This window comes from Gavia stellata, chromosome 25 (genome assembly GCF_030936135.1).
Source record: "Gavia stellata isolate bGavSte3 chromosome 25, bGavSte3.hap2, whole genome shotgun sequence".
In the NCBI taxonomy this organism is placed as follows: Eukaryota; Metazoa; Chordata; class Aves; order Gaviiformes; family Gaviidae; genus Gavia; species Gavia stellata.
The window spans coordinates 11,050,341-11,074,516 of NC_082618.1; the positions used below are offsets into that span (position 1 = coordinate 11,050,341).

Here is a 24,176-nt window from a genome sequence, read left to right on the forward strand (position 1 = left end):
GCTCGGAGCCGAGATGCTGATTTGGGTCCCTGCTCCCTCGTAACAAAACTCGTGCCAACCTCTCCCGCCATTCCTCAATCCAGGTCTAACTGTGCGTTTCGGGGCCACCCCACCCCACCGGCAGCGGGGAGGAGCTGTCAGCGGGCGAACCCCCAACACCCTGTTCTCGGTAACTCGCAGGTCGCTTCTGCATCGCTTTGCTGCCGCTTCGAGGACGGAGTTTGGCAGCTTTGGTGCTGGTATGGATTCACTGAGGTTGGTGTAACTCTGGTGTAAGGAGCCACCTGGCGTAACCCTGGTGTAACCCTGATGTAAGGCTCCACCTGGCGTAAGGCGCCACCTGGTGTAACTTTGGTGTAAGGAGCCACCTGGTGTAACCCTGGTGTAAGGAGCCACCGGGCATAACAAGCCACCTTGGTGCAACTAGCCACCTTGGTGTGTAAGGAGCCACCTGGTGTAAGGCTCCACCTGGTGTAACTCTGGTGTAAGGGGCCCCCTGGCATAGCTGGTGTAAGGCTGCACCTGGTGTAACCCTGGTGTAAGGAGCCCCCTGGTGTAAGGCTCCACCCGGTGTAACTCTGGTGTAAGGAGCCCGCTGCCATAACTGGTGTAAGGCTCCATCTGGTGTAACCCTGGTGTAAGGAGCCACCTGGTGTAAGGCTCCACCTTGGTGTAACTCTGGTGTAAGGAGCCACCTGGCAGAAGGCTCCACCTGGCATAACCCTGGCATAACCCTGGTGTAAGGCTCCACCTGGTGTAGCTATGGTGTAAGGAGCCACTTTGGTGTAACATTCCACCTGGTGTAACTCTGGTGTAAGGAGCCACCTTGGTGTAACTCTGCTGTAAGGCTCCACCCGGTGTAACCCCGGTGTAAGGCTCCACCTGCGCACACGGACCGGGGCGAACCGAGAACCTCACTGCTGCAGGAGGGCCCCGGCTCCCGCAGCGGCCCCGCGCTGTTTAACGCGCGGGCGGAGCACGAGTTCCGCGCCGCGCAGCCAGCGGGGCTAAGCCAGCGCCAGGCGGCCCGCGCAGCCAGCTCCCGCCCGGCGGGCGGCAGGACCCTGCGAGCCCCAGCCCGAGCCGCCGGCCCCGCCCCCGCCCGGCGAGCTCCGCCCCGCGGCCCCGCCCCTCGCTCCCTCCCACGAGAAGATGGCGGCGCCCTTAGCGCGGCAGCTGGAGGAGCTGCTCAACCCCCGGCCCAGCTTACGCGACCCCGAGGACGACGCGGAGGAAGGTGAGGGAGCGCCGGGAGGAGGGTTTAATACCCGCGGCCAGCGGGGGTGGGGCCGGGGCGGGCAGGGAGCCGCCGGACAGGCCGCACGTGGCGCCGCCGCGGGGGGGGCTCGGCCCGGGCGCGGGGACGGGACCCCCTCAGCCCCGCGGGGCGCCTCGATCTCCCCCAATCGCGGCCGGAGGTCGGCGGTCCCCGCCATGCCCCCAGCCCCGGGCCGCCCCGCAGCGAGCGGCCCTGGGCCCGCCGCCACCCGCCGCACCGCGCCCGGGCGGGTCACCGCCGGGGCCGGGGCTCCCTCAGGGGCCGGGGTTGCCTCATGGGTCGGGCTTACCTCAGCGCCGAGGTACCTCGGGGCTGCCCAGGCCGGGCTGCCCCGGTGCGGGCCCCGCCACAGGCCGGGCTGTGCGGAGCCAGGCTGGGGAGCGGATCCGGCTGGAAACCTCCAGGAAAAGAGACGTCAAAGCGCAGCGCCGGGGCAGGACTGCTTCCTCCGCCAGCGAAGCGCGGCCGGAGCGGCTGTGGGAGCGGGGAGGAGGCCCAGCAGACGGGTCGCTGGTGACACCCCTCTCCGGCTCACAGGGCGCTCAGACCAGGCCGCAGCGCGCTGCACGTGTCGCGTTGGATGCTTGCCAGCGGCCAGTTACCGATTTCTATTTTGTATCAAACTCTTTTTGCTTTAGTTATGATTTTTGAGACATTGGCCCCTTTCCCCATGACATGTAGGTGGCGGTGTCATCTTCTAAGTTTCCAGGCTGGTGCCGGATGTTTCCTTGATTTACCCTCTCCAGAGCAGTCTCCACCGGCCAGCAGACCAGCCAAGCCACGGGCCCAGGACTCATCTCTAGGACATGTCTGTCACACAGTCCCTGCACTCACCGCTTGAGATAGCGAGTTAACCTGAAGCGGTTGGCTTTAGGAGGTACTAGGCTCCAGTCACAGTAAACGTTGTGCCAGCTAGCCTGGTTCTTCCGTACAAGTGTAGGTGAGAGCAATAGTATCTTGTAAGCAACATCTTCGTAACCCCTAGGGAAACGAATGAAGCAGAGGTGTTTTCCATTTTAGTAATCATGATTTAGTTTCAGACTTCATACTTTAGTGGTGCCAAGACTGAGAATGCCAGAAGATCCGTTGAGTGCCACAGGTCATTCTGCGTCTGCCCCTCTTGCCCAGTCATTCCTTGGTGCCAAGCATCTTGCCATCCTCTTGTAGCTGGAGTGACTATATTTAAACCTGATCTTCTTGCTTTGATTATGAGCAAGAGATTTTTTTGCCCCCCCCCCCAAGTAAACACTATATGTGAGGCATTAACATTTCCAAACACACATTAAAAGAGCACTTAGCGATGTTCAGCCAGTTTGATCGCTCAATTGGTTGAACAAAGCTAACCCTGTAATTTTGCATACAGGGTGTCTTGCACATGAATGAAAATAAGGAGGGAGTATGGTATGATGTATTCTCTTTGCTGGACTGCTCTGTTTCTGTGTCCTGGAGAAGATGGGTATGAAAGAGGGTAATAACCACAGTGAAATTATTTTCTCTGTTTAGCCATTCTAAAACGTTTACATGTTTATGTGGCTCATACACATAGCAAGAGGCCAAAGTGCATCTGAACTGCAGTTTTCCTCATTTAATCTGTAAGCGTGAAGTGAGTGAAGGTATTCCAGCTTTATGGAGTCCTCCACCTGGAGGACTGCACTTCTCATGAGACCCTCACGAATCCGTGGAAAGGCTTGGATAGGCTTAGTTTGTCTAGCGCTTTGTGCAGGTTCTTTCAAATAAAAAAGAGGCAGGGAAGAAAGTGTGAATGGAGGCAATGTTCATTCAAAAAGAAAAAAGAATTCAGCAGGATTTTTAGTGTTTGTTAATAAACATTCATGTCTGTATTGAAGGTGAGCCCTGTGGTACCAAACCAGTATATGGTGAAGTCCAGAGTACTGAGAGGGGGGTTGGAATTGGTCCATTCATGTAACATCTCCCTTCCTCCTGCAAATTTAGCCTGGCAGGTGGGAGAACACCTCTGGCTGCAGAGAAGTCACAGGATGTTTTCTGAAAAATACCCTTGGACCTGTCTTATCTCTTCTGCTAGACTTTAAGTGTTACTCTAGTAGTAACTAGTCCTAGGAAGGACTGGTGCTGATCTGCACAAAACCCAGTTTTGAGGCTTTTTTTTTCATCTTTTCTTTGATTCCCCAGCAACCTTTCTCCCTTTGCAGAAAATTAGCGTACTGGCTTTCCTTCACCAGGCAGGGAAGAGCCTTGCTCCCTCTCAGAGCCTAAAAGCCAGACTCTTCTGTGAGGCTGTGTTGCCACCCAGCTCACTGTTGCAGTATATTTTTGTTTGTAGAGCGTGAGGAGTCTTCCGAGGCTCCTTCCTGCAGCTAGTTCTTCTAGTCTGAAATTCAGTTCAGTTTAGACATGCCTCCTCCCTTTTTTCCCCCCACAGCTACAGTTGCTAAAGTGATTGACAAATTTGAGGATGAAACTGCAGATGACATTTTCCCTGTTGGTAATATACGGAAAAAAGCTTCAGCCTCTCTCTTGGAAGCTGATAAAAGGTACAGTGGAAAAGCTACATCTCGCAAAGCCTTGCAAGAAGAACTCTGGGGAGATGCTCTGTCTGAAGAAGGATCTGGTAAGAAATCTCATTTCTTTCCCCTTTTCACTAGACTACTCAAAATTTGGTGTTAGCATGTTAACTGAGCTAGCGCCATCTGAACTGAGATGACAAACTTTAGGTCCCTGTTACAGGGCAATAAACAGGTACAATTAAGTTGGACATCTTCTTGAAGTGCCTTCCTGAAATTCAAGCCGTATTTTATGGCCTGAGGGAAAGGGAAATCCCAAAGAGGAGGTCACTTCTGCAGATTGAGGAAAGAGTGTGACTAAGTGTTAAGGTGAGGCTCAGTGCACTGACTGAACAGTTGTGCGGAGGAAAAGAAGCAGCTCCCATTTTTAAGCCAATACATCTTGGGGACTGCAAGCATATACAGATTCTCATTTTAAAAATGCATATAGCACATTCTGACCATGTTGTTTGCTTATCATGTCATTATTTCTTGGGAGAGCTAAGCTGTGGTTCTACTAATCATTGCTGCAGAAAATGTGAGGTGAGATCTTTTTGTGGATATGGCCTTGTGTTTCCATTATTTAGCCAAAACAAAGAGTAACATCGTACCTGTAGCCCAAACCTGTAGCTATTGATGATGCGTACTATAAAGTGGCACGTTTTGCTGTAAGTAAATAACTTTTTTCTATTTTAATTGTTAGCTGAATCATTAGATGAATGGTACAGCGGCAGTGAAGATGCAGAAGAAAATGGCAGCTTAGACACTAAAACAAAGGAGAAGCCCAGCAGTGCTGGCAGTGACCAGGAGAATGATTTGGAAGATGATGAAGAGACAGATCCTTTTGTCAAGGCCAAGGCATCAAAGTTCAGTTTCCAGAATATCACAGACTTTGAGAAATTTACAGAGGGGATGGATGATGTAGGAAGCAGTGAAGGGGAAGATGGAGATGATGCCAGCATGGAAGAAGGAAGTGATGAGGAAGAATATGGGGGTGAAAATCATGACGCTATAAAGGAAACCAAAGATAGCGATGATGATGGGGGGATGATGACATTCTCAAAAGGACAAGAGGCTGAAGAAGTAGAAAAAGGAAAAGCTGTGAAGAACCAGCTAGGTTTGTGCATGTTTGCTTTGTATTTTGGCAAGACTTTCACCTTGCTGATGCTATAGAAACTGGCCATGTTAGGAACCACTTCAGCCTGTAACAAGCTGTTAGCATACTGCATGTGCATGCTACAGCAGCCCTAGTCATTTGCAAACGTTCTGCCAAATCTGCTGTGCAAGCTGGTGTCACTGCTGGTACAAAACCTCATGTTATGAAGTGTATTTATCCACTGGCTTAATTGAACCACTACTGAATGTACTTGGAGTATTGGTGGGGATGGGGACTTCTACACTGGCAGTGCTGTGCAGTGATGCTGATACCGCTTCTGTTTCTTTTCAGAACGTAATACCAAATGCAATTTCTTTCTAGCTGTCCTGTTAGACTTTCGAACCTCCATTTGCAGAATGTCCTTTTAAACAGTAATGCAAAGGGATGATTTTTTCTTTTGTGGGTCACAGAGTTGCAGTCAGGATCGTAGGATAGGATGTGGTTTTGTCCAGAGAAACCTTGTGGTACCACTTTTGTGCTGAGTCAGTGAATGCAAAGATTTGCCCTAACCAGGAGTAAGGTAGCCCAAAGGAGAGGGCCTGTGCTGTTAAATCAACAGCTCCTTTATGAGGAGCAAGTGCTTTGGCTTGCTAAAATTGTTTTGTTTTCTCTTTGTTATGAAGCACTGTGGGATCAACTATTGGAAGGCAGAATCAAGATGCAGAAGGCGCTCATAACAGTCAACCGGCTTCCACAGCCAGATACTTACCCAATCTTCAGAAAGGAAGGTGGACAAGAATTTGACAATGCTGTTGAGAACTGTAAGAATTCTTCAGTCTTTATCCTTTCGGTAGACTCTGCTGTAGCCAATATGTTTTGCCTGTGCGGGGAAGTGTTACTGGGAAAAGTGAGGGCTTTGAGTTGCCTGTGTCTGCAGTATTAACTGTTGGTTTGTATTGCCTTAATCATTCATTAGGTACTGTGCAAACAGAAACCAGAAAGTGTTTCCTACCCCAGCCAAGGAAAATGTCTCCTTTCACCCATGTCTGTATATGCCTAGTTGATCTCTGCCCATGGCCTGTCATCACTCACGTAATGTTGGAAGGCCTCAGCTCAGGTCTCGCTGCTGTTTCTAGTTCATGTGGGGACTGAAGTTTGTTTATGAAATTTAAGTTTCATGCTGGATCATAGGAATAATTGGTTTGGTTATTGCTGTTTGGTGCAGAGTTGGCATGCTTCTTTGTCCAGAGACACCTTGTGGTACCACTTTTGTGCTGGGTCAGTGAATGCAAAGATTTGCCCTAACCAGGAGTAATGTAGCTCAAAGGAGACGGCCTGTGCTGTTAAATCAACAGCAAATACCTTTTCAGCTTGGAGCTGCTTCATCTGTTTATTTCTTGGGATAGCTATTAATGATATTGATCTGATGAGATTTGTAGTAGATGCTCCAATATGGCAAATACAATGTGCACGCTCCGGTTGATAAGTGCAAAGTACTCAACTTCAGTGTGTTGTGGGTCTATTTAATTTTTAGAATTGGACATCTTTTTTACTGGCCTTAAGGTAAATGCACAGGGAGATAAATGTCTGGTATGTACCCTTAGGAATAAATCCAAACTACTGCAGGTATCAGTTGATACGCATTTCTCCCTGACATGTTTGTTGTTTTCTGTCAAAAACCACACAGACAACAATGTTTATACATAGATTGTTCTTTTTTCTAATCCCGCTAATTAATGAACTTTATCAGGTATTCTTCTAGTAATTTTGAATAATAAAGATAAGCCCAGCAGCATTTTAAAGCTTGCCAGGCTGGTTACCCCTTTCACTTCTATTTCTTCTTTGCCGATCTTGAGATACGGCTCATTTTCCAGAACATTTCAGCTCCATAGGTGAGCACCCCATGGAGGATCCCGAGAAGCCCCCTTATGCGATCCAGTCGGTGGGAAACACTGTAGTGGTGTCTGCAGCCTTTCATCCTAAACATCTGAACTGTCTGTTTGGCTGTGGTTGTGTATGTGTTCAGCCACACGATGTGCCAGTTTGTACATGCTGTACTGATACCTGCGCATTGAGAAATTTTGGCCTGGGCTGTCCCAAGTCATCTTAAAACTGGGCCAAGAACTTTTCACCATCATCAAACCGGACCCTGAATCTTGCCCCTACACCAAGGTTTGACTGTCGTCTTATGGCTTATACCTGATCTGAACATGGTAGCTAATCAGCTTATCTGGAGTTACAGCAGGTGAGGTAGATACTTCATATTTTAAAGTTAGCTCTGCTGCTTTAAATGAAGTGATTAAGGAAAAAAAGGCAAACTCCCAACAATATTAAGCTGACCTTTCAGTGAAATGCATGTTATTAATGTATTTAATGAGATGCATTACAAACTGCACCGAGCACCATGTTTCATTACAGGTCTAGAACGCAATATCATTAAAGACCTTTAATAGAAACAATGGTTGACATTTTGATATTTCCCATAAGCAAAATACATCCAGGAACATGGAGTATAATACTGTACACAGTACAGCAAAGAGGTTAATCTTTCAGTTGTCCAGAACGCTAACGGAAAATCCGCTGTTAATAACTGCTCAGTGATTCCCTCCCCACCCTTTTTTCATAATCTGGGCAGGAAAGTTGCAGTAGTATACTATGATGCTCCTGACAGCCTGGGTTTGTGTTCTGTATTTCATCTGTGAAGACAGCAAGAAAATATAGCTGGAGTGACCTGGGCAAAGTTAGCAGAGGAAGCGCTCAGACTGACAGACAGAAAGTAATGAATTTAGGAACGTTCTGCTGCTACTACACTTGTTTAATGTTTTCCGGTGTTCTCTAAGGGACCAAAGTCATATTCCTTTTTTTATTTCTATTTTTTTAAAATAAAATCTGTAGTTGTACAATAAATTAGGTTACAATAAGTAGTAATTTTTGATGAGCTACACTATTGTCCAGTGCAGCTGTCTTTCACTGCCCTGCAAAGATGCTCTTTCCAGAAGTTACAAAGTGCCAAGCATGAAATAAGGAGTAAGTTTATACGTGAAGATCTTACGAAAGAGTAGGGATGTAGTTGGTGTTATGTGGCAAAGACCCATTTCTCTCTTACTTCGCTGTGTTGGGCCCTGTGAGAGGGATTCATGTCTAATCAACAGCTTAGAGCTTTACCCCGTGGGCAGTCTGAGCTGTGTTACATCTTCACTCACGGAGCTTCTGCCTGGATAGCAGGGCTGTGACCTGCCAGTTCAGGAGGTGAAACAAAATCCTTTCTGAAAATATATGTCATAATATATTTAAAGTTCTTTCACTGATTGATGCACCTTGATTTATGGGGGGGGGGGAATCTCACTTATTATAAATCAGCTTCCAATAAAAGTCCTAATTTTCAGCTGATCAACTTTTTTACTCGATTCTGAATGGTGATGTAGTAGGCTGGGTAAACATTGTGAAACATTGTGAATAGGCTGCCCAGGGAGGTGGTAGAGTCACCCTCCCTGGAGATATTCAAGGAGCGTGTGGATGTGGCATTGTGGGATGTAGCTTGATGGACATGGTGCTGTGTGGTGTTGGGTGGGTTGTGGCTTCTTGTTGTTGTGTGGTGGGTTTTTTTTTTTCTTTTTTTTTTTTTTTTTTTCCCCCAGGTTGGACTTGATGATCTTACAGGTCTTTTCCAACCATAGTGATTCTGTGATTCTGTGATTTCTGGGCTCCTGAGTTCTCATCCCACTTGTGTTACCAGCTTATGGGTAGGATCCCGTTCCCCTGACAGGAAAATTTAGAAGAATTGTGCATGAGAAAGTTCAAAGATGAGTGGAAGACAGGACTTTGTAAATGCTGAATGTTGATACGGTTCCATTGCACGTGATGTGCTTCACTCTTGGACAGGATTTGGGATAATTGTGGTATTGACACTGTTTTGGGCTGGACGATACTCTCCTTTCAGGGAAGCCTCACGACTTCTTTCCAAATCCACAAAACAAATTTGGCACGCTTTCACCATCTTCATTGAATAGGAGGAAATGATTTGGTGTTCAAGTTGCACAAAGCAGTTGGTGCCAAAAATCCAGACTCTGGGCGTACGCTGTAGCCTGCTGAGGGCAGGAGGGCACCGAGAGCTCTCGGCACCCAGCTCTCTCTGAGGTCCCGGACAAGTCCCTCGCATCTCTTTGAATGCTGCCCCAGAATGCGTCCGGTAGTTTATCCCAAGTCCTTCCCTTGCTCGTGAGATTTCTGCTCTGTGCTCACAGGAAAGATGATTTTTTTGAAATGGAAAACAGTCCTTCCTGTATTTGCCTCTTTGGTGTCTCTCACTTGTGACAACCCTCTGTGCAGCTAGCCGTGGTAGTGAAATTCCCTAAGGGTTTGGGTGTAATTGTGTTAAAGAATAGAAAGCAATGTTCTATACATTTGGAGTTTTAAAGCCAAATTTGAGAGAAAATGGTAAGGTTATGCTTGTTTTCCAAATTTTGAGATTGGAGGTTATAAAACTTCAGGTATTTAATTTATTATTTTTGTAACCTTTTATGGAATACTTTTTTTTTTTTAAAAATGATACAACATGCCTTGGACAATCTTGGATTCCTGAGTTCTCAGGTTCTGGTGGATGATTTACTGCAAAATTGCTTATAAATTGAAGTAGAAAATGTTTTGCAGACCTGGCAGCTTTCAGGCTTCACACCCATTTGTCACCCAGCATTTCCCTTTGTGTATAGAACAAGAATTAATTAGGCTGCACTGCAGGAAAAGTTTATGGCCATAATTTATATAGGATGAATTTCTGTTTAAAGAGACAGCATTGCTTTGTTTGCACTGTCTTACTTTTTCTTTCCTTTTTTTTTTTAATCTTTAATTATATTCTAGATTTTTTTCTGTCACCCTTTTTACATACAAATTGGAGACCAAACTGTGGTCATGGAGCTCATGTTTATTCCTCTTTTGCATCCATGGAGAAAGTCTGAGTGGTTTTTAATACTGAAATCAGAGTGGCTGCACTCTGAATGCAGTGCAAATGTTTAATGTTTAATGCACTGCACACGTGAACTCCCACAGCTTACGTTTCTGAGGTGCTGTTGCCTGGAGTGGTCTGTTTCTCCAAGATACATTTGTATTCTCTTGCACCGTATCTTCCAGTCTAGTCCAGGGCTTGAGATGTTGCCTCTGTTTGGGGTCTTGCACGTTCAATTAATGTTTTTCATAATCAATGCAAGTCAGAATTTGCAATCTGCTCCTGATTTGCACATTAAAGAGACCCATTAATTAAAAATTCCAATCCCTGGCATGTTCCCGCAGGATTCTTGCATTATTTACATAGAAAAAGAGTGCAAGGTGCAAGTTTCTGTGCTGTGTCTCTGCACAGATTGCATGCCTGCCATTCATATTTCTATGTATGTTTTCGAGGGGGAGGAAGGTTAGAAGTGGATCTCGTGAAAATGTCACGAAAAATTACCTCAAGGGCAAGAGAGAGCCAAAGAAGAGGTGGAAGCAACATTAGTGAAGCCACAACCGGTGTCAGGAATTAAACGGTTCCTAGGTTTGGGGCTTGTTATGTTAAACCTTGATTCAGTGACGAAAACCCCACAGCTAATTGGGGGGCAGGGGGGCAACAAGAGCTTTAAGAAATTATCTCTCTCAATCAACAAAGGCTAGAAGCTGTTGTATGTGCCCTGGGTAGCTGTTCTTGCTATTTTAATTATTTTCTCTTTACAATTCTTGTTAAAAACACTAAGCTGGCAATGTTTCAATGACTAGTAGTTAGACAGGGATACTTCATGCTTCACAAAAAGAGCTGGGAATTCTAGCTTTTCAAAAATATAATGTGTTATTTTCAGTTTTTAGTTGGCAAGATGAGGAGTTAAAAACATACAGAAACCCAGGTGAGGCTCTTGCAGAAGGCAAGATGCTGATGGAAATTGCAAGACTTTAAAGGGACGAGTAGTTGTATATGTTTTCGTATGTATATGCTTTCACTTTCCAAGAGTTCCCTGAAATGCAAACTACTGGCTGAATTTTTGTGGTTTTTTTTTGCTTTGATTCCATCTGTTCATGGATTAAGAGAAAATATTGGAATCACACATTCTTCAGCGTAAGCTCAAGATAAGCTGTTTTGGAGAAACGGAGAGAATACTCATTTTGGTAAAAGGTAGACATGCGGGGTCTGTAAGAATGGATTTGCTCACTGAAGGAACAAAAGTGGGGGCAACAAATATTAACTGTTACTTAGACTTTGTAGAGCCATGGAGAAGTTATACAAAGGCTTGTGATCAATAAGAAAATAAACCTGAATAAAGTGAATCAGATAAAAAAATAAAATGAAATGCTCCATGTGCTTGCAAGGCCATTATCCCCAAACCTGCCTGGGTTATTAATGTATTAACAGAGCAGCAGCAGTGAGCTCTGCCTAGCAGCGGCCCAAACTTTTCAGCACAGTGCTTTGTCTGCTGCTAATAGATACAAAATTGTATACAGCTTTTTAAATTCTGCTGAGATTTGTGCACCTTTTCTCAACTCACAGTGATGTCTGAACTTTAATTTGTATTCTCTGTTGTCAACTGTATCTTATTTTCCTGCTCACTGTGATGTTACTCTAGATGATTCAACCATGGACATTCTCTGTGGCCGTGAGCTAGTGGCATGGCATCCGTGCACAGGATGCAACTCCTGTATTCCTTGTGCTCAAGGAGGATGTATGATCCAGAAGGAACCTTGTTTCCCCCATCATTTAGCATTTCTGTAGCATCCCCTTTGAAATCCCTCCAGAAGAATTGTTGCGTTGGGCTCATTCACATGCAGAGATGAGCTTATATTGGAGACAGGGCGTTGGAGAGTGCTGCAGTTAGCACAGCTGGCTGATAAGCAATGCCGCAACGCATGACCTTGTTCATGCTGTGAGCACGCTGCACCGGGGCCCGAGGATAGTAGAATAGTGCATTTTGCCTCTTAGGAGTAAGTTAAATGTAACGATGGAGACCAGTCCTTTTTTGTACCCTACAAGTAGTCCTCTGGTCCTCCTTGCAGCCTGTGCGGCAGTACAGAGAGTGTGTTTTTTTGCGGCCGCTCTAGGGATGCAATTACACCTTGGAATGGAAAAGGGCAGTTGCCGCCTGAACAGTGGTTCCCAGTCCTGCCTTTCCTTCTTCTTACTGAGTTTGGACTGCAGAATATTAGAGCATGTGCACCTTCTAAGTCCTTCAATACGTCTTTTAAAGGGGGAGCTGTGAAGAAACTTTATTCAAAAGAAAGATGTGGAAAGATGAAACAAGGGAAACGAGTGTGAACTACATGTAAACTTTGCAGGAAGCAACTCACTGTTCATGATCTTACTGTAGCCAGTTTCTTCAACTCAGGGTCAGTTGCTGGATAACTTACGTTTCAGATTGATAAGTTATTCCCTTAAGGTGTTATATGTCTCAGGTGCAGCTGGCCAACGGTTGCTATTTAATTATGTTATATTGAAAAGCAGAGCTAAAAGGAACTCTTATAAAACTGCAGGACTTGCCTGGGACTGCACAAGGCTGGGTGTTCGGTGCCTTCTGGGAAATGGAGATGTTGACTTCTTGTTCCTAAAATGTACAGTCCAGTCCAAACACTTTGACTGACCCAGAAATGCCTGTTTCTGGGGTGGGAATAGGTGCATTTGTAGTGGGTGTGCTGGTAAAGGACTGTGCTTCCACCTGGAGCTACGTGGACCTTTATCATAATTGCCTGAGTTGGGCTCTTGGTACGCCAGGTTGGTTGGCTGCTTCGGTGACCAGTATCTGCTTGTGACTAAACAGCGTGTTTGTGGACAAGGCCTCTTAAGGATGTGATTAAGAATCCCACTTACATTCATTGCCAGCAGGAGACCTCCAAAGATGCCATGTGTTTTCTGGTTTTGCGTTCTTGCATATTAAACGTTTCTGTATGAATGCTTCACACTGAATATCTTTATTTTCTTTGGGGTACTTCTGTAATATTTTGCTGAAAAGGGATTCGAGACAGAGGGAAAGATTCTATTCAGTATCTATTTAGTGTATGTTCTCAGTGTCTTCTTAATAGAGGATTTTTGCTGGATTCTGTTACTCTGATTCCTGATCTTTAAAAAACAAAAGAAATTACATTCTATGCAACATCCAGGTAAGTCATGTTGAAGAAGCTGATTAAGCGTTGGCTAACTTCGGATAAGTTCAAGTCTGCTTTAGGTGCTGGAGGACGTGTTCCGCTTCCTGTAAGAGAGGATGGGTCTGGCAAGGCGTCTTCCTCTCCGGTCGTGCAGCATGCTCCGCCTGATGGGCTCACCCTCTGCCTCGTTCCTCGGCTGCACCTGGTTGTCATTGTACACATCTGGTTAGAGAAAAGCTGTCAGATGAAATGACACAGGCTTGGGATTTTTCAGAGAAGCCTGCAGGAATCAGCTGCCAATAATTCCAGTCATCATTTTGTTATCATCTCTATTCATGGATCACTTTAAAAACTCCGATGTATCCATACATACATCTGGAGATGATAATACATTAATACAGAGCAGGGTAGGTGTCACAGGGGAATGGGGGAGGAACCGAGGCACAGGCAGATTACACAGTTTCCAGAGGCATAGAGCAGTTACAGGATTAATTGGTGCTAGGCAAGATCATGGACTTAAATATATTCTTGCTTTGAAGATTTTACTGGGAGCCTGCACAAATGTGTGACAGCAGAACTGGGTTTCAAGCCTGAGTGTAAATTATTGTGATCAGATCTAGCCCACTTAAAACCGGTAGTTCATTTTAATTGAATTGTATTAGTCTAGACACTTTATGAATACAAAAAACATCGTGCCTGTCAATTTATGCAGGGTTGAATTTGATGTAAATGGATGTGGATGCAGGTGTCCCCAAATTTCACCTTTCCCCTCTGATCTAATGAAGAATCTATTCAACTCTTTTTGGGTCTGAGCCAAAGCCTGTTGACATTAATGAAGACTTTTCTCTTAGCTAAAGTAAATGAATGAATCAGACCATTTTTTTCTAAATTTTGCTGTAATGATCGCATGCCGTGGAGAGCTTTTGGTAAGAACTGGGGTCAGTAAGGATGAGAAGCTCCCGGGCTCATGGGTAGCCCTTCTGCGTACGTGCCAGCGAGTGAGAGGGAAGAGATACGAAGTGAGAAGCTTTAGACGAAGGCCCAGGTCTCGGTTTTGGAGCTCTGTTGTTGTTTGTGTGCGTGTTTAGTTGGGTAATGCGGGGTGTGATGTTTTGTGCACGTGCAGAATTTGGGCTGTGTGAGGTACCAGGAAAGTATTTTATGGCTTGTTGTTACTGTCTGTGAATTGTTCAGAAATTCTGTGTGGGAGGTAGTGGAGAAGGGCAGGATATTTATTTAACATGCAGTTTTGGGCTTTTTTTTTGAAAAAAAAACCCTCTTGCCCCTTCCTCAGTGAGCGCCAAGGCTTTTAGCTTGTGGTATTTAGTGGTTTTGAGCAGAATTTATGTCTGCGTCTCCTGTATAGATGTGGTAAAATTGAAATGCTCCCATTTTATAGGTTATCTCCATAGCCATATGTGTTGGACACTATTGGCATTTGAGGTTTATTTTAAAGCTGTCTTAAATTCTAGTGGAAGAAATGGTAGGAGAGTCCGTAGTTGTTGACCTGATACAGCTGAACTCCGGACTGTGGGATTGCACCACACTTTAAACACATCAGATAGGTTTGCCTACACTTGAGTTTCCCAAGATAATTAATAGCTAATTAAATTGAGTTTAACTAAATACTTCTGCATGTTAGTCTGTATACTTCACAAACAAGATGCAGGGAAACAAAGGCTTGCAAAGCATCCAGACAAGCATGTGCAAATGTCAGCTAACTCGGATTAATTGGCAATTGGTTACCTTGAGATGGAAACTCAGTGCTTGTCATGATAAATGTAACTAATGGCCTGGTATTACATGGGGAGGTCAGTCTAGATGGGCTAATGTTCCCTTCTGGCCTTAATATCTAGATAACTATGAAATTTCACATTTCTTCTTCCTTTCTCGTTCTTGCATATGTGCTTGGGGATTCCTGCCTGCCAGAAACGGGAATGCATGCTGTCAGCCTCTTTACATTTACAGTAATGCAAAACATCAGGTTTTATAAATCTCATTTTTACAAGCCCCGTCCCCTCCCTGGTTTGGGTGATATCAAAAGATGACGGTTGAGGCGAATCAGTAGAGCATGAACTTCATGGAAGTGTTTCTCTTTCTCTCCCTTCTCAGCTTTCCCCCTCCCCCAGTCCCCACTAATAAAATCCTTGAATACCAAGCCTTTTACTCTGTTGTTGCATCTAGTTATTTTCTTTACTTTTAGCAAACTCATCTATGGCTGATCCCGTTGTCCTTACTGTCAAATGCAGTAATATTAGAGTGAAAGGGCTAAATTGAGTCCGTTCTGTAACTCTTTGGGAGTCAGTTGAGCTGCTTGTGTGAAAGGGGTTTGCAGCATTGGCTCCTTTGTGCTGAAGGAACACAATTTTCCCCTCTGCAAAGGCTTTTGCATCATTTGCATTCCAATGGAACCAGCAAATTGGGCCTTCGGAATAGAGCAGACCTTTTTATTGCAATCAGCAGAAAAGTCGCCCTTTTTTCCTACCATCATTTGCTAAAATTCCAAGAACTCAGTGTTTTGGGAAGCGTGAAGGGGATGTTACTCCTGTCATTTCCTAAAATAACCTGGACAGATTTACAAGGGCTTTATGCTAGGATTCAGCTGAAGTCCGTGAGAAACGTATACGTAATGACACCACCTCTAAAAAAAAATCGGATCACACTCTGCTGCCACAGGGCTTGCAGCTAGCCTATAGTTTAGCCTAGGCTGGCTCTTGTAGCTTCTGTCTCTTACGCTTATCAGTGGCTTTTTATTTCTGTGCCATCTTGGGTTTGGGGCACTAGGACGTACAGGGGTGCAAAGCGGAAGATAGCGAGAGTCCTGCCTGCTCCATGTTGTTCCCCCTACCATTAGCTACGCAGTGGGAATTATGGACAAGCTGTTGTCCAGAGCCCCGTGTTTAAGATGCGATACCTGGAGGAATTCCCCCCGCCTCTTCCTTGCTCTGCTGTTGGGAGTATAGAGCAAGCTCCAAAAGTAATACTGACAGACTTCAGAATTATGATACACTGGAGCTCTGGCGTAATTCTTTGTTGAAGAAGTTAGAGGCCTAAAATGTTAAGGCTTATTGTTATTCTGAGTTGATAATCTCTGCCTTGCTTTAATAATTTTTCCTCATGCCTGGATAGCCTGCGAGTTGCACAATAATCACTCACACAGCTTTGTAATCAATGCCCAAAGTAATAGGATTCCGCTGGCCAACGGCAATTAATAAATTTGTGTCTTTTTTAAAACACTAGCAAGTCGGGCCTGAAATACGACTGACTGGCTTTCCTCATTTGCATATTTATTGCAGTGGAAAAATTCTTGCCGAATGATTGATGTTGAGCCTGCCTCTTGAATTCCAAACAGCACATTATTATGAAATGAAAAATGCCGGCCATACAGTTGATTAAAGTTGAAGACAGTGGAATCGGTGTTTTTTAAGATTGTGGGAGAATTAAAGGCATATTTTAATAGATGTTGACAAGAAGTGAACTAACAAAAGCAAAGCAAAGGATTTGCTTGAAAAGATTTAATCAAATGTGTTTCTTGGGGGATTAATTGCTGGGGATGACTAGTGCAAGTGGCTGGCTTGTGGATTTGAATGAGAAGTATTGTTCTCAGGCCAGCATATTGAGTGCCATTTTGACCTGTAGTTTAACTCCTGTCCCACAGTCGTTTGAAAGGAGTGGAAATTTCCCCTCGATATCTGAATGTTGGGATAAATGCGTGTACCTGATAAAGATACTCTTCATTATGTACAGCTATTAAAATAAAAGAGGTTTGATTCCTCTCCTTTTTATTTGCATAACGCGACCAGCGCGCTGGGCACTGCGCCTGTTCCGTGCAGTGGTGACATGGTGACTCTCTACGCTGGCAGGGGAACTCTGCCAATATTTGGCAGCGCAGCTTTTGCTCTGCGTATCGTGGTTCAAACACCAGCGTTGTTCCAGCTTTTCTGTGTGAGCGCTTCATACAGCCTGTGGAGGTACACTGAAAATTAAAAGCTTGCATGCCGACGATATTCCTGTGATGCCAGATCCTCAGATTTAATTGAGGGGAAAAAGTAGTTAATCTCCAGCTTTGGCGTGGGCTCTGAATTTCAGCCGTGTCCCGTGTGTGCGGTGTTTTGTGCTGGTATATCACGGTAACGCTGCTCCTGTTTGTGGTTGCATACGGTGCGTACGCAGTAACAGGCAGGCACCATTCCGTAGGGGAGCACTGCCACAGCAGTGCCCCGTCGCGCCCTGCAAGGTGCCATGAACATGCAGTGGTGGAGGGAAAATCCTGGGAGGATTGCTCCAATTTTAAGGCTACTGTCATATTCTGAATCTGCTGGGTGGATGCACCAGGGTCAGGCCAGGAGGAGCTTGCCTGGTGGAGCAGTTTTGGGAATCCCACTGGTTGGCTCTCTCTGAATACCTTTGAAAGCCTGGCCTTGAGGAACCGGCTTTTTTCCCTCGACTTAAAGTGTCTCTGCGTGAGGCCGCTCCCTGCTGCTCCGCACCAGCTGCTGCTCTCCGCAGCTGCTTGGGAAGATGAAATGAGACCCCGTTTTTAAAGGTCATGAAAAAGAGCGCAGATATTTTTCTGCGCAGGAAGCTGCCTTGCTGTAGAAAGGCTGAACTTAAGAGCGATGGGCAGAAGCACATCATGCCTGCAAGTCCCCGGCACGGCAGTGCTTGAGTTTCAGCGGCAGCGGAGGCACGGCTGCCCTCTCCATGCGGAGAGGGCTGGCGGGGGGAGCGCGTCGTGGGGTCGGTACCCTGCAGCCAGGAGCCACCCCACACAGAGGGGGGACGCCAGCAGCACAGCCAGTTTGTCCGTAACCACTGGCATTGACAAAATTGATTTTTGTGGTTTGAGAGCAGTAGGACAGATTTCATCTCTGGTGGGTCTCCTGACACTTTGATACATGGCAGTGCTATCCCTGAATGGAGCTAAATACTCCAGGGCTACTTTCTGACTGGGTGAAGGGATGTATAAAATGAGAACGTATGAGAGAGTATTAACAGAAAGGCACACTTTGATTTACTGATACTGGCTTGCAGCTTTCTTGGTGGATTGATATGCTGTCTGCTGGATCTGGAACAACTTTTTCACTCCTGTACACAAAATGAAGGGGCTCCCATGGACTCTTAAAAGTGACTCTTACAAGTTAGCGTCTCACCGCAGACACTCTGAGTCCCATTTAAGCTGGAAGTTATATTCAAACCACGTTTGCTGTGTTCTTGGAGCAGCTGCAGATGGATCCCACTCAGCATCCTTTTTTCCTTCCCAAAGGGCAGCTTTAGAAAAGGTTTGATGGAAGGAGGGGTTGCCTGTTGTCCTGGGGTTAGTTGGCCTCTCCTACACACAGAGTATGGGCGGTTGTTTTGGAGATTTTACTTGCTCATACTGAAATGCTGTAAAGGGATCCAGCTGCTTTTGGTTTTAAGGCAGTGCAGAGCCACCTGTCCTCAAAAAACAGAGGGTAGACATGCAGAAGTAACTGCTGGAAAAAGAGATAGTTTTGAGATTTTTCTCACCGATGGTGTATGGCCCAATGTTAACGCTGTCAGTTGTGACACTGATGATGATACAAGGTAGAATATTTACACCAGCACATTGCAGTGCAGATTGTAAGAGAGATGCAGCAAAGCTGCCAGCACAGAGTGGGAGAGAAAGGGTGGGAGAGGCACAGGCTGGGGTTACGGGGCTGTGCCTGCAAAGTCAGGTCGGGAGAGTTCTACATACTGCAACTTAACAGCTGCTTTCTCAGTGTGGTGCCTGCAGTCACTAGCCACTGCCTGGTGCGCTGGACTGGGAAGGGGCAGCTAGGGATGTATAAGCATCTGTAGTTGGCTGAGCACAATAGAGCAACGCCCAGAAGTGATACTGATGGCAGAGTTAGTGTAGCAGCTCTGGGAATAGGCCTTTGGCATCAGGATCATCCCTTTGGTGAATGAGTGGTGGGAGGGTAGTCACAGAGCTTTAACAGCATTGTTTCAGTCTTGGCCAGGTTATGGTGCTTGTGAAAACCAGTGTCGATATCTTCTCGGTCCCAAAAGCTTTAGAAACTGAAAATCATCAGGGACTGCCTAGGATCTAACAGAGCTCGTGGCAGCGGGAGGCCCCTGCTACATGGTCAGGGCTGGCATTGCCTGTGCTCTTAGAGGTATTGCTGGCTTTGTTCTGTGAACAGAGCAGGGAAGGGAGCAGGAGGAACAAACCTGATGGTTATCACATGTCAAAGCCGCTAGTTGGTTGCCTTAATGTACTGGCGTGCTTGGAAGCTCCATCTTTGTGACTCTTTTCTGTTTAATTGCATGTTTCAGACAAGGAGTGGCATTAAAAAAAATGTGCTAGGAGGGGGTAGGAGAGCAGGAGGGTTAGCGCCCGGCTTTCCTTCAAAATGGCATAGTTTGCATCTATGAAACAGTTTTGTTTTACTCTGCCTTCATTCACAAATGAATTCAGTCTTTTCTCCAAAGCAGACGGTGTAGAGGCAGATGAGGGCAATAGAGGGAAGAGAAGATGAAGAGGGAGAGGAGACTGGGAAGAAAACAGTCCCTTCTGGAATTAAATGTGAAACGGATAGGGCAGGGCTGGATGGGAAGAGGGCAGGGGAGGGTGACACTTGGCTTCTGAAGTTGAGTTTACAGCACACTTAAGCACCCAACAGTAACAATGAGAATGCCATCCAATAATGCCATTAAATACACAAGAACTGAATGCACGGAAATTACCCAGCTGTAAGAGGCTCATGATGAAGCCACTGTCTGGAATAATTAGCCCTCCCACCTGGTTAGATGCACGGTCATTGTCTTCCCTGCCCTCTCCACCCCCTTCACTCCAAATAAAATTGCTCCCCATCCCCACTTCTGTTGGGTCCATATCTCATAGCCTGGGGAAGATTGAGCCTGTCTTTATTCCTTGCCCGCTTGCCATGGCCCTGATATACCCCAGAAGAGCTGGAGTGCTACTCCAGTTGTAATTGACAGGATCAAAGCCACCTGGGGTGCATTAGCACTGCTGCTGGAGGATAGGCAGCGGGTAGGAAATAAACAGTTTTGGAAGCTCTGGGGACATTTAGCTGTGTTGCAGGCAGCGGGAAAGATTTTGCTGTTGTAAGCTGTGCACTCGGGCTAGGGTGGGGGCATTTTCCTTTCGCAAGCGATGCTTTAGCTGCAGACACATACCACAAATGCATTTTTAAGGGCTTTTGTCTGTGTGTCTCTTGGAATTGTTTTGATGCTAACACACGACTGTTTTACAAGTACTGCAAACCTAATCCATTAATAGGTTTATATAGAAGAATTGTCAGAACGTATCTAAAATGAACCGCAGGCCAGGGGAGGATGAGTCCAACAGTTGATCTGCAACAAAAATCTTAAAGCATCTTCTCCTTGACATTCCTGTTACTGAGGTCAGGCCGTAATTTATCTGAAGATGGTGACAACTGAGCAATATCACAGTGGTAACATGCGGGAGATTGAGACCTCTGAATGTCTGGGCTGATTTCTGCTTGCACTGTCTCTGTCTGGCTGATGAAGATTTGCTGTTCACTCTACCCATGATCTCTGTGTCCTCCATTAAAAAAAAGAAATAAAGAAAAAAATTCGAGTGGTGAAAAGTTCTCTTCATTCTTTTATGCTAACCACAAAGAAAGAAACAGGTTTGGGAGTTAAGCCAAGCAGCCCTCCTGACTTCACGTCAGTGGAGGAACTGGTGCAGGGATTGCCAAGGGAAGCTCTGGGGAACGTCCCACCACCGCAGTGCTCCTCCTGCCCTCCGGACAAATCCATGTGCTCCGTCAGCCAGGGTTACAGCTGCCTGTGAGGGTGCTTGTTCTGGGGTGCGTGGGGAGGGAAGCCAAGCCTGCGTGAACGTATCCTGCAAGAAAACAGATCCTGAAGCGGTGTGCTGCGTTCCTCCACGCGGTGCATTTTTTCCCCTTTCTGTGGCGCCTCTTTGTAAAAGTAGAAGGCAATACACCAGTGTCAGGTAAATATAAATTAATCTGTGTAAAGTTCAGTTTAGGTTTTTTGATAGAAGCGTGCTAAGTGTTTTACCTGTAAGTGCTGACCCTGTGATTGATGTGTAGCAATGTACAAAGGGAGAGTTTGTGTAGGCCTAGACAAACACTTGTTTTATATCAGAACGTTCTGCAGGGAGGCTTGTTGGTTGCCACAAAAGAACTATTTTTAAAGAACAGATGCTGCAACAGTGTGCAGTTAACCCTTCCCACAGTCAGCTGCAACTGTGTGTCCTTGGAGAACGTAAGATCATTGGAACAGAGATCGCTTTCTCTGCATCTGCGTAGATACAAGAAAATTGTCAGCTCTGAAAGCCTTTGGGTACACAGCATCAGATCTGCATTCAGGATTTGTGTCTGCAAATACCCTGGAAAGCAGCTATGCATCCCTGTAAAACTAATCTTCACACCACGTATTGATCATTTTGTACACCTCTCCACCCCAGTCTTTCCTTCGCTTTCTCTCTTTCTACGGATCTCTGGGCCTGCAGTTCTGCTTTTCTGATCAGAATCTTCTCATTAAACTTGCCAGGTCATTGTTTAAGTTTCCCCCATAGATCAGATCTTGCTACATTTAATTTTACTTACAATCTAATTTCTTATACCTCCTGCGTGGTGAGCACAGCAGCATAGAAACCAGCAGTAGTCACAGCCCTGCAGGAGTTCGGTTTTCCTTTTTGCCTTCCCTCCTTCTGCTCCCTATAACGTGCACATAATGTACAAGAAAGAAAAGTCAGAGGTCAGGTTTAGATGGGTCGTACATATATACATTTTCCCTTGTGCTGCTTCATATTATTCAGCTGAAGCTGGCCTCTGCTGCAGAACTTAACACAGGAGAGAAACGAGTTAGTCAGCAAAAAAGGTTGTTGTCATGTGCATGTGTCATCAGACACTTCTGCACACAGTACTTGCTTCTTCAATATGTTAATCCTTTAGGCTCTGCAGTCTGAATGTTTGTCGATGAAACATTAGATCAGTATACTCCCAATGTGCAGCCAGGCAGACGTTTAGAAGGCAGTCCTCCCTCCCTTCCTCCCTTTTTAGGAAAGAAGTGTTCTTTCTCAGTGTGGTGGTGTTTGACATTAGCAGCTATAAATCAGTTTGAAGATAAAACCACATCTCTAACTGGTTAGAGAAAAACAGTTAATGGGACATGCAGTAGCTGTGGCAGAAATTCAGATTCAAAATGAGAAACTAAGCATTGCAAAGCTAAGTCTTCACCAGAAGCAAGGCTCAGTGGGAAATTGTCACTTGTGTCTCTTGTTCTGCAGGTTGTAAAGCCCTGGAGGCATTGCTGAAAGTTTTAGTGGAACTTCAGGATGAGCTGCTTTATCAATACCCAGGCACGAGGCATCTGGTAGATGGAAAGCAATCAAAAACTGAGAGGTAAATACAAAATAAGACAAGACCTTTGTGAGTCCTTTGGTCTCCAACAAACAGGACAACGCACAGCCTTCCTGACCATACTCCCTCTCTGCTGTTCTCTCAGTTGCTGCTGTATCTGGGTGACAGACCCTGGCCATTTGAATTCCTTCTGCCATTGCAGGAAGTCTGTTTTGTAATCTTTCTGATAACGGAGGAGGGGCTAAACCATGGGTCTTTTGGCATAAATATCACCATGGTGTGGAAAAAACATGGGTGGTAGTGGAGGGGCCATTAAGAATTCACACATGTTGCCTTAGAGAGGTGTGGGGTGTTTAGTCTGCGTATTTTTGTTCTAGTGACGATGAAATCCCTAGCAGTAGCGATGAAGAGCAAGTGGATAAGGCTCAGGAGAAGAGGAGGAGCCTCCCCAAACGAAAGCTAAAGATGGAGGACTACCCAGAATTCATAGCCAAGCGGTATGCTGACTTCAGGACGTATCGGAACAAGATCTTGCAGAAGTGGCATGAGAAGACAAAGCTGGCATCTGGCAAAATGGGAAAGGCAAGTCTTTGTTTATGTGTGCTGACATGCTTATTGTTTAGCAGAGATTTGTGGAAGAAGTTGATTTGAAAGTTTCGTATCACAGATGTTCCAAATTAAGCCAAGAGTTAACAGCAGTAAGAATTAAATACACAGGTACACACTTTTCCCCAACCTTAAAGGAGTTTGGAGAGAAGCTCAGCCGTCAAATTTCAAAGGCACAAGCTGCTCTCTTTTGTTTTGAGCAGATGGGCAGGAAAAAAATTTTCAGGGGCAAATGGTTTCCCAAGTTTCGGGAAAAACTCTTGGGTAGTATTGGTGTTCTCCCAACCAGACATCTCATCATAGCCAGTCTCCAGCAGCAAGAAAGCTCTATGAAAATGTCACTATTGCGGATCAACAAGCTGTTTGTGTTTTATAACAGAACTAGGGGCTTCTGTGGCTCTCCTCCTCCGGGAAGTGTACTCTTTAATACAATGGGTAATCATTTCACCCGAAGATCCAGGGTCTCCTAACATCTGTGAGTTAGTATTAATCATTGAGAAGTTCATCTGAACCAGAACAGCAAAGGCATTTTATTAAGCTGGGTGTCAGGTTGCCTCAGGTTGGGAAGGGAGGGAGACTGAGAAACAAATAAAAAAGCCTAGCGAAAATCCCTGCGACGAAACCCAAACCCCCTCCTCTTGGAATGCTGTCTGCTTATCCACTGACATGGAAAGATAGAGGAACATTGCTGCCTTGAGGAAAAGCTTTCTGCATTATCTGACACTGGTTAATGTTGTTGCAGGGTTTTGGTGCCTTTGAGCGTTCAATCTTGACTCAGATTGATCATATTATGATGGACAAAGAGAGATTACTACGGCGGACACAGACCAAGCGATCAGTGTATACAGTGCTGGGAAAGCAGGAACAGGAATCTCATCCGGTCTCTGAATCTTTGCCTGAAAATTCGGTAAGGGTATTTTGTTTATATAACTCATTCTGTAGAAGCAGTGAAGCTCTCTGCAAAACAATTAGCTTGAGCCTTTAGCAGGTAATATTCTTGTTTGTGAGAGATTTATGAAGGAGGTATCTGAGTGTTGATTCCTGTAATGTAATGGCTAAGAAAAAGATGGAGACATTTCAATTCCAGTTTTATGGTGTTTGCATTATCTCCCGTGCCAGTTCTTGACAGGGAAAAACAAGGTTTGGTCTGTGGTTGTGCCCCTCCTGTGGTGTAGGAACTGATGCTCATGAAATCTGCTTTTTGAGGTGGCAGCTGCAAAACTTTGGTTTTACTC

General features: G+C 45.6%; 1 protein-coding gene across 1 annotated transcript in view; it reads left to right on the forward strand.

Annotated features, from left to right (window-relative positions):
- The first annotated feature begins 1,152 nt into the window (after nt 1–1,152).
- Nucleotides 1,153–24,176, forward strand: part of AATF (apoptosis antagonizing transcription factor) — a 40,087-nt gene continuing 17,063 nt past the window's right edge. Inside the window, exons 1-7 of the mRNA XM_059829379.1 lie at nt 1,153–1,237; nt 3,681–3,869; nt 4,505–4,918; nt 5,581–5,718; nt 22,263–22,377; nt 22,713–22,917; nt 23,684–23,854. Of these exons, the coding sequence (XP_059685362.1) occupies nt 1,153–1,237; nt 3,681–3,869; nt 4,505–4,918; nt 5,581–5,718; nt 22,263–22,377; nt 22,713–22,917; nt 23,684–23,854 (1,317 nt within the window). The remainder of the gene's footprint in view (nt 1,238–3,680; nt 3,870–4,504; nt 4,919–5,580; nt 5,719–22,262; nt 22,378–22,712; nt 22,918–23,683; nt 23,855–24,176) is intronic.